This window comes from Meriones unguiculatus, chromosome 15 (genome assembly GCF_030254825.1).
Source record: "Meriones unguiculatus strain TT.TT164.6M chromosome 15, Bangor_MerUng_6.1, whole genome shotgun sequence".
In the NCBI taxonomy this organism is placed as follows: domain Eukaryota; kingdom Metazoa; phylum Chordata; class Mammalia; order Rodentia; family Muridae; genus Meriones; species Meriones unguiculatus.
Window position 1 is genome coordinate 77049298 of NC_083362.1, and position 18029 is coordinate 77067326.

At 47.5% G+C, this 18029-nt stretch overlaps 1 protein-coding gene across 11 annotated transcripts in view; it reads right to left on the reverse strand.

The window, feature by feature from the left end:
- Positions 1-18029, reverse strand: part of Hdac4 (histone deacetylase 4) — a 260524-nt gene that overhangs the window by 90689 nt on the left and 151806 nt on the right. For 10 of the 11 annotated variants that reach the window (XM_060368864.1, XM_060368871.1, XM_060368867.1 and 7 more), the window contains one exon: positions 16460-16701. The exons of the other annotated variant lie outside the window; for it this stretch is intronic. In XM_060368864.1, the coding sequence (XP_060224847.1) occupies positions 16460-16701 (242 nt within the window). The remainder of the gene's footprint in view (positions 1-16459; positions 16702-18029) is intronic. 11 annotated transcript variants of the gene reach the window in all.

Here is an 18029-nt window from a genome sequence, read left to right on the forward strand (position 1 = left end):
CTGTTGGGCCCTCCTGTGAGAAATTTTCTTTCCTCCTCCTTTTACTTTTTGAGACAGGGTATGTTGCCCTGGCTGCCCTGGAACTCACAAAGTAAAACAAGCTGGCCTAGAACTCAGAGACGCCTCTGCTTCCTGAGTGCAGGTTAAAAGGTTTAAAGGTGTGCACCAACACGCCTGGCTTTAAGAGGGATTTCTTTTTCTTTTTTTCTTTATTAATTACACTTTATTCACTTTGTATCACACCTGTGTTTCCCTTCCTCCTCCTGTCCCAATCCCTCCCTTCCTCCCCCCTCTGCACGCATGCCCCTCCCCAAGTCCACTGATAGGGGAGGTCTTCTTTTCCTTCCTTCTGATCCTAGTCAATTAGGTCTTATCAGGAGTGGCTGCATTGTCTTCTTCTGTGGCCTGGTAATGCTGCTTTCCTCTTGGAGGGAGGTAATTAAAGAGCAGGACAATCCCTATCCAGAAAGGCAAAGAGGATGGACATCAGAAGAAGGAGAAAAGAGGGCACAAGTTAGGAGCCTGACACAGAGGACCTCTGAAAGGCTCTGCCCTGCAGACTATCAATGCAGATGCTGAGATTTATGGGCAACCTTTGGGCAGAGTGCAGGGAATCTCATGAAAGAAGTGGGAAACAGTAAGATCTGGAGAGGACAGGAACTCCACAAGGAGAGCAACAGAACCAAAAAATCTGGGCACAGGGGTCTTTCCTGAGACTGATACTCCAACCAAGGACCGTGCATGGAAATAACTAGGACCCCTGCACAGATGTAGCCCATGGCAGTTCAGTGTCCAAGTGGGTTCCATAGTAATAGGAACAGGGACTGTCTGACAAGAGGGATTTCTTCATCAATTTGCCTGAAGCAGAAAAAAACCCACCCAAAATCTGGGCCACACCGTAGGGTGGCAGCCCATATAAAGGAGAGAGAAGAAGGAAATTTGCTTTTGCCTGCTTGCCCTCACTCTCACAGGCAAGTTCACCTGTCTTGCTACTGAGACATCCCTTCCTTTGCCGGTATTAGCGGCTACTTCTTTGGGATTCCAACTCAGAAGATCAGGAATCCTCCAGGATTTCTGTGCCAGAATAGGCTTGCTGAGACATCCAGCCTCACAGATTGAACAACTACTGCCTTCCTAGCCTTTCTGTCAGGAGATTGCCAGATCAAAGCCTCTAAGCCAGTCTACTAAGTCCCCTTTAATATATATATATACATCCTCTGTATTAGTTCTGCTCCCTTAGAGATCCCTAAGAGTGAACAGTTCAAAGCCGGAAGCTGAGCTGGAGAGGTGGCCTAGAGAAGGTTTTAGTTTAGGTGGGACAGGGCCACATGGGGGCACAGCCAGCCCTTCAGCCTATGCATGGCCGTGCGAACTGGCCCACAAGTGAGCTGTGTGAGGCCCAAGCATGTGCGCATCTGAGTGTGCACCGGGGGGTTCAGTGCGCACGAGCGTGGAGATGGCTGGCCTCTGTGCACGTTGCCTCTTGCGCACGAGCGTGGAGATGGTTGGCCTCTGTGAACGTTGCCTCTTGCGTGGTCTCCAGCAAGGCTTTATGAAAGACAGACAGGATATACCCAGAGACCTGTCCAAATGGTGCTGGGAGATTACTCAAAAAAGTAGCTTGAGCCAGTCTTCAGGAACTGCAGACAGTGCTATATGTATCATGCCAGCTCTAGGGAGTCATCTACAGACTTCTCCCCACTCTAAGAGAAGGGCAGGAGGTCAGTGAAGCTACAGCCAACCCTGACACACACGACTCAAAATTCATGCTTCCAGAAGTACGCAAGCTACACAGAAGGCCTAGTCTGATTCCTTCTCTAGCCACAGGTCTTGCAGCTCCCTGTTTGGATTTCCCAAGGCAGTCTGTCACCAGCTTCCACGTCAACTACACCAGGTAGCCTGAGGAGGTGGGACTGCGAAGAGCTCTGAGATTGCTCACAATATACTACTTACTCAGCATGGGAAATTCAAGTCACATCATATCAAGAATGTGATGGAAAAGTGACAGCAAGTATATAATTTTTCCAATGTGTAGCCCAGACATGAAATACAGGCATAGAGCCGCTGAAATGACTTCAGCAAAAAGAAACAGATAGGACCACCAGCTTATTCATGCCACACGCATGATAAAAAAGGTGCTGGACCCTGACTTATGGGTCTAGCCTGGGAGATCTAGGCAAATTCTCAGGCTACCATAATTACCACTGACACCCTGGGGCTGAGTAAGGCTAGTCATAACACCTAGGACAGACACTACAGCTCTGTCCTCACCTGTGCTATGTCTCCACAACCCACTGAGTGGGCCTCCCAGGCCTTACTTCCCTGTTGCTATGGAAATAGCCCAAGGCAGGAGACTCACAGGACTTCTAAGAGCTGTCCAGACATAACTGTGGTCGTATGCAGCAAAAATTTACTGGCCACCAGAGAATGCAGAAGTCCCATAGTTCCTGTCTGAAGGGACTTGCAAGGGCTCTCCTGAGAAAATGAGCTACACCTATAAACGTGCTCACCAGGAACATTCATGGGCGCAAGGGTCATTTCTAGCAAGGTGTATAGGGTCGATTAACTGGAGAGGAGACGGGCATTCCCCACAACAGGTCAGAAAAAGGAAATGGGAGAACACTGAAAGACTGTGCCTGCGTGGGCAGGGATGGCCCATGCAGACCCTACAATGGAAACCTTTCCCACAGAAAGACTACCCGCAGAAGGCCTAACACTGTGTCCAGCAGCAATGGGTGCAGGGGGAGCCAGTGAGGGCCACAAGGTCAGATTCCTGGCTCTCTGGTTTAGATTTCAAATGAAATGATGTTCTGAAAGACAGCAAGACCAAAAGAGGTTAAGTGGCTCTCTGCCCTGAGCTAGCAGCATGCTAGGGTGGACTGTCAGGTGACACAGCAGGAAAGAAAAGATGGGCGGGCCGGCTGCCTGGCCTGGCTTGGTCTGTCCTCACAGAAGCACTTCACACTTTGCTAGCCACCTTCCCCATGCTTCCACTGCAAGTCTGTTTGCCTCCCCCCCTCCCCCGCATGAAGACCAAATGATAAGGAGCCATGAAAACACTCTAAAGATCTGCGAGGAGGTCAGCATTTGTACTTCAACATCTTTATCTTGAATCTGTGTCTGAGAAACATCCCCTGAAGAGGATGGGATCTTACAGAGGATAGCTAAAAGTTACCCTGCAGTCAAGATGAGGATATCAGGGAGATACAACCTAGATGGATGGATGGAATGAGGGACCAAACCCATGAGACTTACAGTCTCAAAATCACATCCTTACTTGGCCACCTTTGTTGTTAGCCGTCAGTATAGATAGGTCTAACATAAGTCAGGATCTAGGCTCCTCCTAGCCAATGGCACCGAGCCACTGAACCCAGCTCCAGGACTTATATTTACTTCAGAATAGTAACATTTTCCTATCCTTTATAGGAAAATCAAATTTCAACACTGCACACCAAAAGTAAAGGCACAGAGATTAAGCCACATCCTCTACTGGTTTCATTCTAAGAGACTGCTCCCAATCATTCTGAGGAAATCCCACTGTGAGAAGAACACCCCACACCCATGAACTACATGGCTGCTAGAATAACATCTGAGAATAAGTAGGCTCAGAAGGTGCTTAAAGTATGGTGGTGTCCAAGGTCATGGCACCCTGGTCGTGTCACCAGGCAACTAGTGTCAGGTAACTCTCTCTCTGCCTTATTCAGCTTCAAAAAGCAAACACGGTGCCATTTCAAAAATAACAGTGTAATTAGTTTATAATCGTCCATTCCAAAAAACAGCCCTGTATAGACCTCACCCTCTTCAGTCACCCAACTCAGGAGCATGCAGTGGGCCACTCCTGGGCAGTCTTACAGTACTCTCCCTGACAACCTACAAGTCAAGTAAGTTGAAAACCATGAGCCACAGGAGTCCAAGGGAACTGTACCAAAGTAAAGATTTTTAGATTACAAATAATTGCCAGATTGGTGTCACAACATTAGACTCCCGAGATGTTCTGCACAGCTAGGGCAGAAAGGACTAACCAGATCGGTGCTCCTCAGTCCCAAACCACAGGACACCCTGACAGTGACCCTCTTTGCCCTTGGAGCTTAACATCTTTCCTTTCTTTGATCGTGCACAGTATCTGTCACAAGGAGCTCCTCCTTGTCTTCCCAGGGCAGGGCCTGTATGGTGTAGGGAGAAGGGTAACATACATGTAGCCACCCCTGGAGTGTAGCGTTCAGGCCCTAAGGAGTGCCATAAGGCCCTCTGGAGTGCTCGCTAAGAGTGGGTAAAACCAGTTAGTAACTCACTACCACACCCAAAACTCCTCCATGGCCAAGGCAGAACTGCTGAGAAAAGATCTTTGACAGACTCAAACCACATCACCACAAGAAAGTTTAAAGTAAGATGACCACCATGTGGTGGCTTGAATGAGAATGGCCTGCATGGGCTCATATATTTGAATACTTGGTCCCCAGGTGGTAAAACTGTTTGGGAAGGATTAGGAGGTATGCCACCAGAGGCAGGCTTTGCACTTTCTAAAGCCCACACCATTCTCGGTTAGCTGTCTTTCTGCCTCATCGCTGTGTCTCAAGATGTGCCCTCTCAGCTACTGCTCCCATGCTATGCCTGCCTGTCTGCTGCCATACTCCCCGCCATGAGGGTCATGGACTCACCCTGTAAAACTGTGAGCTCCCCAAATTCTGTGACAAGAGCACAAAGCATGTGTGGAGAACAGCCAGAGGTAAACCTTTTGCAGAGGAGGCTACTGTTGTTTGTCTTGTCTCATGATATAAAAGTGCCTTTAGTGGAAACAGCAAATTCTTTCATAGAAGAAAAGAAAATATAGAAAGAAACTCTTCCTTCTATAAACTGCCATGGTGTCTTATTGCAATGATAGAAAAGTAAGATACATAGTCTAATTTTTTTTTTTTTAAACAAAACCAGCAACAGTAGCCTCACCATTCTAATTGGAACTTAAACAGGGCTCACTTTAAAGCCAATGCTCAGTTTTGAGCAACACACTCATTCCAAACTTAGCTTAATAGACCCCAACTTTTGAGTTTACTAGACATTCAATTTAACAGGCTTTTTTTTTTTTCAGTGTAAACCCAACCAGACTTTTCAAAAGTAAACAAAATGAAAGCCTTCTATACTGAAAAGCCTGATGATGAGGACAGGTTTTTATCCAATGCTCCAGTGGGGTAGACAACCTTCTGGGTCTTTAGGAAGCTCCCATTACCCCTAGTGATTACTAACCAGCCAATCAGAAGAGGTTACAGTCAAGGTCAAGTCTCATCACAGGCTACTAACATCACAATGCTGCTCACGGCACTACTCAAACACTAACCTCTTTGGTTCAGCCTCAACAGAACACAAGCGGAGGCCATGGCCACTTAGGAAGCTGTTCCCTGAACCCAAGGAGTACTAGCATCCAAGGGGTGACCCTAACATCCCTTGGACAGACATTTCAGGTACGTATTTGTGAGCATGTATGTGCGTGTCCTACAGTCACCTGTGACCAGTGTGTCCTGATGGCCACAGCTGATTTAGAAGGCACAGAGACTTTAACATGATGGATGACCCCAACAGCAGGCCTCTCCTCAAAGGTATGTGTTACTTTTTTAATTGTTGTGACAAAATATCTGATAAAAGCAGTTTAAGGAAGCATCTATTTTGGCTGTATCTATTTTGAGTTGGTGTGATGGATAATTTTATGTCACCTTGACACAAGCGAAAGTCATCTATGTGGTCATTTAGTTGTCCTGGGTTCTATAAGAAAGCAGGGTGATGGGGTGGGAGAGATAGTGATCAAAAAAGCAGGGTGAGCAGCCCATGGGGAGCAAGCAAATTAGCAGCACACCTCCATAGCCTCTACATCACCTCCTGCCCTGGCTGAGTTCCTGTCCTGACTTCTTTTGAAGATGAACTTGGAAGTGGAAGCATAAGATGAATAAACTCTTTCCTCCCAAGCTGCTTTGATCATAGTGTTTCACCACAGCAACAGCCACCCTAACTAGGACAGCTGGAGATTACACAGTCTTTTATCGTGGGAACCAGTCAGGAAGCAGGGAGAGATGGATTCTGGTGCTCAGTTCACTTTCGCCTTTTCATCTGGACCCCAGCCCATGGAACAGTGTTGTCTACATACAGGATGTATCTTTCCACCTCAATTAACCCCATGTATAACACCATCACAGACATGCCAGATGTGTGTCTCCTAGGTGATTCTAGGTCCTGTCAGGTTGACAATATTTTAAAAGTCAAGGGTGTTTTCTGATTAAAAATGATGCCAAGGGTCTGGCAAGATGGCTCAGCAGTTAAGAGCACTGGATGCTCATCCAAAGGAGACCAGTTCATCTCCCAGCTCCCACAAGACAGCTTACAACTGCTGTAATGCCAGTTCCAGGGCTTCAACAACCTCACACAGAAATACATGCAAGTAAAACACCAATGAACATAATATAAAAATAAATTGTATGTTTAAAACTGTAATACCAATGTGGAACTAAGCATAAATAAATCACCTGTAACAGATCACCTACAGTCCAGGGCATCTAGCTCAGCAATACAGAAAAGCTACACTTAAAACTGGACCCAAACCACCCACAGGCATTGAGCCAACTTCCTCACATTCCTGGGTCTCAACAGAAATATTATGTGGTTGGATTTGTAGAACCCTTTAGCCATATCCAGTATTTTCAATGAATACCAACCCATTGGCCAACTCCTACACCCAAAAGCCTGATCTGTATGGTCTGGAGAATGTTCTACAGTAGCTATGTTTATCCTTTTGAACCAGTGAGTTTAATAAGTATATAGCAAGCAAAGGTAAATACAAAGTATTAGCAAACAAAAGGTAACGAGCAAGTAGCAGACAGCTAGCAACAACAGGCTACAGACTGCAGGACACCATCAAACTGCACATGCTCAGCACCAGCAGAGAAAACTGGAGCGGCCCGACTGAGAGAACATCAGAAAGGTAACGGCCAATTGGAGGTTTGAAACAGCAGACCTAAGCCACGGGGAAAGCCCTCTAAGGCAGGCGGATGGACGTCCCAACTAAGAATGTCTCTGGTGGAGCAAAGTATCTCTTCCCTCCAGGTGAGGCCTCCAATAAAAGAACAAACAGCAGCAGGCAGGTACCATCAAATTCTGCTCACCACACCACAGAAATCATTTGGGGTGGCTAAGATAGTCAGCGAAATCCCTGGCTGAGCTTCCTCTCCATGCTGAACTTCCAGCTTCCTGTTCCTACTGCAGGAACTTTTACATCATAAGACAAAAAACAGTAGCCTTCTCTGCAAAAGGCTTACCTCCTCGCTGTTCTCAACACAGTATTTTATGTTTCTTGTCACAGAACTGTAGGTGGGGGTGGGAGTAAGCTCATCCCCAGGCAAGGGGTACTTTGAGACTAGTATGGTTGGATCTGAAATGGGGAAGGGAACCCCACTTCCAGAGTCAGCTTTTCAGTAAATTACAACAATACAAGACAATTTACCAATAAAATATACGTTATATACCTCCTCCCATGTAGGGGGTATGGCTGCCTGCCTGCTTCCCAGAGTGAATATATGCACTGATCTTGCCTCCACAGAATCCTCCTGGCGGCAGTACCTTCAGTCCTCACCCTTCGGATGCCAAATAGGCCAGAGGTTGTCAGTGAATCTAGGATAGTCACACACCTGATCGCCAGAGTCAGCAACGAGTAGCCAGAGAAGGCCCACTGTCACCTTCCCTAGTTCTCTCCGATGTGTGTCAGACATATCCAGGTTGGCGAGATGCCATACAGAATGTGTTAACATCAAGGACTAGAGGAAGGGAATGAGAGCTCCCACCCTGTAGATGGGAGCCACCAGGAACAGGTCAGCTGCCAAGGGCAATAGCAGCACAGCTCTCACGGGCACGGACCCATAATCCCTCCCTACAGCACCGTGGGACTCAAGCCCAGCTAGCAAATGCGTGAGTCTTTCTTCCCTTTCAGCACTACACACAGACTTGTGCTCCAGATGAACTCTGCTCAAGATCATGAGTGGCTGTGACGGTGCATCCTGTACCAGCTCTCACAGCAGCCTGTCCATGTGCTCAGCGGGCCTGTTCCCAAGCCTGCCACACTGCTCGAGAGACCCAGTTGTAGACAAACAGCTCTCTTGTCATCTACCCTCATGCTACTTCAAAAAAGATAACACTGGAGATAAAATGAGGACAAATCAAGTGCACACTTTCAGAAAGAATGAAATCCAAAGGTCTTGGGGCAGAATGTGAGAAAAAAATGCTGTGGTGAGAGTCCTGTCTGTTTTGATGGACCTTGGGCATTTATTTCTTTAAAGCCACCAAAGCTCAATATGTTGTTCTGTAGCTTTACTCAAAGATGCTCAGAGAGCCTTTAAGGCAGAATCTCATGTGCTTTCCTGAGATAAGCACAGGGCATGCTCCATTATGCTCTTTAGTCGAAACATATTAACAGAGCAAAGCAACAGTCATCCCTGAGCCTGGAGCTGCCAGGACCTGTGTTGTTTGTCCGTGGTTTGTAATGGAGCACGTGGATTAAAATGTCCCAGGAATCTCAGTAAGAAACCATTCCCATCTCCACTCACTGGACCAATTGGCTCAGATCCAAAGGCAATCTCATTACAGTACCCTGGAAACAACTCATCCTTCCAGGCACACCCAGCAGCGAGCAGCACCCCCTGTGTCTGTCACTCACTGCCCCCTGAACCCACACACTCCAATGTTAAAATGATATGCACCGTCTAGCAGTAGAGGCTAAGGGAGGTGAGAACCAGCAGGGGAGCTTGTGCCACGGTTGGAATAGGAGGCATCCCACGAGCCAGGGCAACAGCACTAGGGTGCAGTATGTCAAGAAGAATGGAGGTGGTCGGAGAGGGTGGCAGGAGCAGTGCCAGGGCAGACACCCACAGCAACACAGCAGCCTTCATTTTTAATGTGTGCGTGCGTGCATGCGTGCGTGCGTGTGTGTGTGTGTGTGTGTGTGTGTGTGTGTATTCTCAGAGTGGCTGTGTCTCTCCTGGAGTATACAGCTCTTCCAAGCCTTACCCCATCTATCAACAGTCTCAACTGCAGCATTTCCTTTAGCCCAGCACTCTCCTGGCCCTAGCATCCCTAGCCCTGGACATTTTACCACACAGAGGAACCTGGGATAACTATATAACTGTCCAGAGTCGGCAAAGAGCAGCCAGCGCTACCATATTCAAGGTTCTGTGAAGATTAGCACCTTCTACTGTTACCCATACACAGACAGCTCCCTCTTCTCTGTAGACACCACAGCCCCGAGGAGAAAGCAGAGCTACAGGACATTTGGGAAACACAAAGCCTGGTGTTCAGGAGCCAGGAGTTCCTGACCCAAATGAGACATAGAATGCCAACAGAGTGGCTATCAATGCCTTCAGGCAGAAGGTGAGGTTGGGCCTGTCATAGAGAACCCCAGATGCAGGGCATAGAGAACCCTAGATGCACAACTCTTTGTGCCTAAGGCTGACCAGGTAACTGAGAACATGACTTCTCAAGTGTCAGTCAAGGGCACAGGGTCCTTCTCTATCATGAATAGCGTCTCAAGCAACATGTCCTGGGCTACCTGGAATAAGCGCTGTGAAGACACACTGTCAACTTGATGAGATTTAGAAGTACCAAGAAAACAAACCCTGGGTGCATCTGTGAGGGTGTTTCCAGACGGATTTAACAGATGGAAGGTCTGCCCTGAATGCGGTGACACCATTCCCTGGGCTCGGTCCCCAGATTTAATAGTGGCAGGGGGACAGGTGGTACTGAGCATCAGAATTTCTGTGTTCTTGACAGATCCAAAGTGACCAGCCATCATGCTTCTGCCTCACTGCCTTCATGCCACCATCACTGATCACTGACTATCAGAATGTACCCCCTTTCATCTGTGAGGCACAATTAACTCTTCCTCACACAAGTTGCTGTTTCTCAAGTATCTGGTCACAGTAACAAGTAAGTAACTATGTACATAGCAAAGCAAAATAAACATCACCTTAGTTTCCAGTGCCACAGAAGCAGATTCATTTTCCTTTGGAGCCCACTACCTGAGTTTGAGCTATATTCTCTATCACTTAGACTATAAGGATCTTGAAAGCTAGGGCATGGTAAAGAGCACTTGGATGCTGCTGTTCCTTCAGAGAGGCAGAAGTCTTGGCTGACAGGAAGACAACAGTAGGATCTTAAGTCAGGACCCTGCAAAAGCAGCTGCCTACAGCTCAAAGCAGGGACTGTCCCACAAGTACCAGGGAGGGTATCATAGATCCTGAGAGAGTTGTGGAAATTTTAGTTAACTCCAAAGAACAATAAAAGGAAACAATTTTTGTTTGCAGGTAACATCAATAACCCAGAAGACATTAAAAAAAAAAAAAAATCAATGCCAGAAAATTCTACCCATTTATTCTCAATAACACGTAAGGGTAAAATCCAGGGCTCATCTACACACTGGCAGTATGTGAGCATGAAAAACAAAAATGCAGAAATGGATTTATTCACAATAAAAACAAAAATACAAAATATCCCAGATGAGGGTAAGATGTTCAATCCCCATTCAGAAAAGCAGAGAGGATGAGCATCAGAAGAGGGAGAAAATAGGGAATAGGACAGGAGCCTACCACAGAGGGCCTTTGAAAGACTCTACCCAGTAGGGTATCAAAGCAGATGCTGAGACTCATAACCAAACTTTGGGCAGAATGCAGGGAATCTTATGAAAGAAGGGGGACATAGAAATACCTAGAGGGGACAAGAGCTCCACAAGGAGACCAACAGAACCAAATAATAATAATAATAATAATAATAATAATAATAATAATAATAATAATAATGGGAACAGGGGTGTTTTCTGAGACTGATACTCCAACCAAGGACCATTCATAGAGACAACCTAGAATCCCTGCACAGATGTAGCCCATGGCAGTTCAGTGTCCAAGTGGGTTCCATAGTAATGGGAACGGGGGCTGTCTCTGACATGAACTGATTGGCCTGCTCTTTGATCACCTCCCCCTGGGGGGTGGTGGTGGTGGTGCAGCCTTGCCAAGGCCACAGACGAAGACAATGCAGCCACTCCTATGAGACCTGATAGACCAAGATCAGATGGATGGAGGAGGACCCTCCACTATCAGTGGACTGGGAGTAGGGAATGGGAGGAGAGAAGGGAGGGAGGGTGGAATTGGGAGGGGAAGAGGGAGGAGGCTACAGGTGGGATACAAAGTGAATAAACTAGAAAAAAAAAAGTGAATAAACTATAATAAAAATAAAAAATTATCCCAGACTAAACATTTGCATATATTATATGTTTCATGTGAAAAACAGGATTTACTAGGGTAGAAAGCTGAATAAACAATGTTTCTTGAGTACAAATTCAATACTAGAAAGGCTGTTACCCCACAATCTCATGTAATTCATGGAATAATCACAGAAGACTTCACGAGAATGGTTGTGAAGTTCATCTGGGAATAGAAACAAGCCAGACAAGCCAAGGAAGTTCTTTGTAGAGAAACAAGGTGTGGGAAGACGGACAGTCAGTCTATCGTCTATGTGGGTACTGCCAGAGCTGCATGATGCCAGCATTAAGGACGTCGCAAGCTAAAGACACAGACATGGAAAGACGCACATGAGAAGGAGCAGAGGCGTCATGTTTAATCTGTTCAGAAAGAACATTTATTTCATGGTAAGAAAAGTGGGTAACTACTCTGTGTCAAGTGAGAATGAACAGTGGAGGCTGGAACAATGTCCCTTATTCATAAAGAGCACTCCCACACCTGTAAGCAAAGACCAGCACTGCAACTGAAAACAACACAAAACATCATGGAAAAACTAGACAGGCACGAGGCGCACGGAGACGGCTGAGTGCACCGGCAGTTTTGAGTGTGCAGTGTACTAACTCTGCACCAACTTTACACAGGTTAGAGACATCTGAGAGCAGGGAGCCCCAACTACAGAAATATTTCTGTAAGACGGGGCTGTAGGCAAGCCTGTGGCATTTTCTTAATGAGTGATTGATGGGGGATGTGGGGTCCACCCTGGGGCTAGTGCTCCTGGGTCTATAAGAACGGAGGCTGAACGAGCCAGGAGAGCAAGCCAGTAAGCATCACTCACTCCTCCATGGCTTCTGCATCAGCTCCTCCCTCCAGGTCCCTGTCCTGGCCTCCTTCAGGGACAGACCATGGATGTGGAAGCAAAGGCCAAATAAACCCTTTCCTCCCCAGCTTGCTTTTGGTCATGGTGTTTCATCATAGCAACAGGAGCCCTGACTAAGACCTGCAGGGAACGTGGGAGAGGATAGTGGGGGAAGTGAAGTAAGAACAGATGGCCTGGAGTGTCCCTGGTCCTGCCTCTTGGGCTCTAAGTGTTGGCCACTGCCTCTTGTTTTGGACAGCTGGCTAACACACTGTAGCACAAGCCCCACAACAACCCCCTTGTGCCCAAGGGTCTGGCATCATAGCAGAATGGATGCTCTCTTAATCTTTCAGTTGCCTCCCACCCAGCCTCTCAGTTTATATCCATCTCTGTCATGAGCTGCATAGCCTGGAAATTTCTGAATAAGTTCATCTTGGAAAATCAGTTTCTATGTCACTCATTTTAGACTGGCCATTGGCCCCTCAGGTTGGGGGACTGGATTTATTTAGGAAACTCAATTACAGAAAACTATGAATTCCAGGGCTCAGCAGAACAGTGCATGCATGACAGTAATTAAACATTTAATTCTTTATCCAAAAGGACAGGTGAGGCATGCCAGGCTCAGAAGGAGCAGGGCACACATTTGTATTCAGGATGGAGTGAGTAAACAACCTTCCCCCAGAGGAGGAGCCTGCTGTACCAAGTCCTCACGGAGGACAAGGCTGACCGTGATTGCCCCAGGTCAGCTCTGGGGTCTGAAGCCTTTGTGAGGAAACAGGCAGGGTCCTCTGCTATCTGCTAACCCCACACTACTTTTCAAGTAGAAACACTAAGAGAGAGTATTCACTTGGTGAAACAACAGTGCTTCTAAACATTAAAACAATACCGGAAACCCACAGGGTGGGTATTCTGGGCCACTGTCTTCATCTTCCATGGCACCTGGTCTGAAACAGACACAGCCTCTATAGGACCAATTTCAGCTAATGAGACAGCACCACCTCCCCATTCAGCCTGCACCCCAACCCTTCAGGCTGGCGAGAAATTAATGCTACAGGGAAATGAGCAGAGGAGCGGGACCTGCAGCTGGGATAGGGTGATTCTGGGAATTACAACCCCTGGAAAGACCTTGTTTACCCCAAATTAACAACTTAAGTTTTACTTTAAAAACAGCTCCTGTTCCAATTATAAATTCTATTCAAATTCACTGATGATTTAATGACACTAATTAGATTGTGTGTTCAAGAAATCTGTCTGACAAACATCACTGCCAAGTGTCATTAACAATATGATGGCATAAAGAAAGTTTAAACCATCAAAACAAAAGACTGCTAATGCAATGACACAATTAAACAGTCTAAAGGCTTTATGGTTCCAATTTTAATGAAAAAAAAATGATTAAAACACCAAGGAAAATGTAACCCTGACTTTCTATGATTCTGGGGTTCTGTCTCAGAGGCCAGCTCTGCAGCTGGGTTTCTGGGCCTATGGCGTCTCTCCTAGATGGGTCTAGACCTGTAGCGTAGAGGAGCACGATCCCAGGAACTCACCTGGACTGACACCAGATGCCTGGGGGCTAAGCAAGGACTGGTCAGGAAAGAACACTCTGGCTGATGGGACCCTAACTCAAGGGAAGTCTTTATGCTTCTCGCTACAGCCCTGAAAACTCACGTAGGCAGGGAGATTTATTTCTGAGCCTCTCATTGTTTAAACCATGGGAACATCCAGTCAATTCACAGAACAAGAACACAAAGTTACTCTTCACTACACCTGCTAGAGCCTCCCACTGTACATCCAGCCCTGTCTTTCTGTGTGCTACATGCTGCTGGCAGGGCTGGCGTGTATAAGCAGCAGCGGAGAGAAATGTTCAATGGCAGGGACAGGTCACCTGTAACTCAGCAGCATCCCCAAGTCTGTCTTTGGCCAGGGTCCACATAGAGTCTTGAGGAAAGCCAGTACACACACTGGTGTGGTTAGTTCTGAGGTAGCCAGGACAGTTAGGTTGTGTCCAGCAGAGGTCCACCTCCCTGAACCTGTGTCACATGACACTGGGCTCACTCTACTGCTTGCTTTAGGGATGGAGACCGCTTCTGGCCTGGAATTAGCCTAGGTGTATCCCTAGCATAGCTTCCCTGTGTACTGGGCCAGCTTTCAGAGAGGGACTTAGGCCCAGAAACCTGGCTACAGAACCAGCCTTTGAAAGTGGATTTCCAAAGCACAGCCAAAAGCTCACAGGTTACAGGACAGAGGCAGTCCTATAGGCCTGATCAGAGATGCAATGCAGCATCAAGATCTGGAAGCACAGAGGGAAGACAGACCATAAACTTCTAAAAACCAACAGTGAGAAGGGTCAGGAAGCTGCTGTGGAGGAGCTGTGAGCTGGCTACACAGAACATGAGAAAGCTAAGACCCTGGCTTTAAATTGATTTTTAATAGTCACAGATATGTGAGGCTATAGGTCATGTAGAGAATAAGACAAGCAGCCTGGTGAGGTGGCACTTTTTCAGCTGGCACATCAGGACCACTGGGTGCCATTATCTGAAATGACTTATACTGTTTTCCAGTGGGCACATGGTCCCTACCTGAGGCCAGTCTGAGACACCCAACTCCTAGTCCTGGAGAACAGGGAAGTATGCCTAGCCATCCACAACAGAGCACTGGACCACTGTTGTCAGCAAGGCTTTCTTTCCTAGGCCTGGTGTTGGTCTCTCCTATCAGGTAGGAGAGGAAGTATGAAGAGTCTGGTGCTGATAGAGTCAGTCCTTAACTAGCACACCCCAAAACCAAGAGCACAGAGCAGCAGCAGTAGCAGCAGCAGAAGTCCCACATCTCAGGACAATTATCAGAGCACCCATCAAAATACCAAAGACCCCGGCCGCCTTATAGACAGCTCTCAGAGCCCAGGGTGAGGCTTTTAGATCCTCTCTTCCCACAGTGCCTAAGCAGTTCATGTTCTCAGCACACACAACCCTGAAAGTGACCTAGACAGCCTGTTCACCAGGGCAAGCGGGGCTCTGTAATGTGCTATCTGAAGCAGGGAAGGGTCTGTCCAGCCTCCTCAGCAAGCCACAGCATGGCCTACGGACAGAAGTCACTGCCCAGGACCCTCCCATGGCTTATGAGACTGTTCTGGTGATGGCAGTACTGCAGAGCTGTTAGTACCTCCAGGCCCAGGGGTCTTAGATGCTGGGAATCCACCTTGGTCCTGTTCTCTTGGGTAGGCAAGGTGGTTCTGGCAAAGCTGTTGCTACGCAGTGAGCAGGCCCTGCATGAGGACATAGATATCTGAACTTACAACCTCCATTCCAAGCCTAGTTAGGCCTCAGAGGAGAGAATCTGGACCAACACAGGGCAATTACATGAGAGTCAGAACCCAAAGCCTGCTCCTCAATTCCTTACCTGCAAAAAAATATTGTCTGTGCCAAAGCTATAATGTTTTGGGGTGATTTGTTAGACAGAGAAGGCTTTTTGCTTTAATGTGACTACTGCAAAATGTAGTTTCTGCTGGACAGTATGGCTCAACATGGTTCTCAGCAGAGATACCCCTGCATTGCTAGACTCACCACTTAACATCCACATGTCACCCCTGTATGTTTCTTTCCAATCTTCTTAATTTGAAATTCTGGCATCAGATTAAATAGCTATAGAGTATTAATAGGCATTAAAACAGTCTTTGTTAAACAGGCTTTTTTCCTGTTTGTTTGTTTGTTTGTTTGTTTGTTTGTTTGTTTTTCTTTGGGGGGAAGGGTCATTTATGAAAAGTCAGTGAGAAAATCTAAGGAAAACCACAATGAACCCTGAGTCCTTTGAGGTGTCTGTTCCTTTTCGGGCTGTCTTCCTGTTGGCCATCTTTCTACATGTGTATCCACTTTCAGAAGGCAACTTCTACACCACGAGGTCCTATCTCCTCTTCTGGACCCATAAGGCCTAGGACATTTGCAGCAGCCTTACAATGGTGGTCACCTGGTTCCTGGGTCTTGACACTCTGTGGGTAAGACTGGGCCTTGGGGACAGAAGGAATCACGTGCCACCCAGAGGGTATCTGGTTCACAAGTCTTAGCATTCCATGGATGATGCCAATCCTGGGGACAGAAGGAGCAGGTGTCACCCAGAAGGTATCTGGTCCATGAGACTAAACACCAGATGGATGATGACCGTCCTGGGCACAAGAAAAAGCAGCTGTCACCTGTCCATACCTCAACACTCGATGAAATCCCACACACCAACCATGAGGAAGAAGAAGCAGTTGTCACCCAGAGGGTACCTGGTTCACATGCCGTAGCAGTCCACAGGTAAATGGACTCTGGACAGAAGAGCATATGACACAGAGCCCCAGGCTGCTCACCTTGATATGCTCGTGCAGCTGCGCCTCATGCTGCCGGGACAGCTGCTCGTGCTGCCGCTGGAACTCTGCGATGAGGATCTGCCGCTGGATCTGCTGCTTCTGTTTCAGTGCCAGAAGTTCCTGCCGCAGCTGCTGCTCCCCAAGTGCGGGTTCCAAAGGCAGCGAGAACTGGTGGTCCAGGCGCAGATCCATGGGCACCGCTGCAGGGGCCACTTGCAGAGGCAGCGCTGCAGTCACATCCACTGTGGAGAGAGCACACACCAGAGCGGATTGACGTGGCAGCAAGGCTAGTCTCAAGGTCTGGGTCCGTTCTTTCCTGTAAAGCCTAGAAGACAACTATCATGGCCCAGAGGGCATCTGGTGTTCCTTGGCCAACGACCTAACAGGCTCAGGGTTCCAGATTGCCGGGGCTCTGTTGTTAAGCACAAAGATCTCACGGCAGTGGCAGATCTGTCCAGGAGACACTGAGTTCTTGCTCCCCACCCTCTGACAAAGCAGGAGGGCCTAATCTCAAAGGACCCCACTACACACCCAAACGCCCATCTAACGTCATCCTGAAACGCCAATAAAGGGCAACTACAGTAAAAAGCTCCGCTTAGCCATGCAAAGAGCCAAGTGCCAGTATTTGGATGGGCAAACCATCTGCACTTTGCTTCTGCCCCTTCTCTGAATGAAGCCACTGCAGAGCTATGTATGAGCCTCAAGAACAGTGTGTGCCATAGAAGTGGTCCAGATAGACACTCAAGCGGAGAGCCTGTTGCCATGGTAAAATGAGCACCCTCTTGAAAAACATGTTTACCCAACCCACTGCAGCCAATAAAGTGAGCTCCTGGCGGGCAGCAAGAGTGTTCATCAGGGTGGCTTCTGCACTCACACTGCCCATGTTCTGCAAAGGAGAGGCCACCGTGGTTCTGATTTAAAACAGAAGCTGGGTCAGTCTCAGTGCTTACAAAACTGATTCCAAATTAAAGTGAGAAAAAAAATGTGGGAGAAAGGTAAGTTTTAAATTATCAGCACAGGGCCAGAGAGATAGCTCAGTGTGAGTAATGGCACCTGCTACCATGTCTAACAATGTGAGTTCAATTCCCAGGGCTCACACAGTGGAAGTAGAGAACCAACTCCTCAAAGTTTTCCTCTAGCTTTTACATGTGTGTCACAGTATGCATGACCAAACCAATCCCCCTCAAATGCACATACGCATGCACACAAAATTTTTAAAACACAATAAGCAATAAAAGAATAAATTACCAACTTGATGAAGCCCGATTCCTGCCACAATCTATACAGCGCCTGTCAAGAGGCAGCTGTGTAGGCCTTCACAGGGTTAGGGAAAGAGCCCTGTAGACGCTCCCCCCCAGAAAGCCCCTCCCCACTGCCCAGGTCACAGTGCTTTATCTGCCCGTATACAAGCACTGACTCCAAGGGAAGGAGGCAAGAACATTGCCTATTGGAAGGGACTCACATTTAGTGGGAAGTTCGAGGACAACAGTGGTGGCAGATGCCTTATATCCAGCCTCTGGCCCTCACGTTGGCACCTTATGTACTTGACCAGAGTCCTCTCTAATAGTGG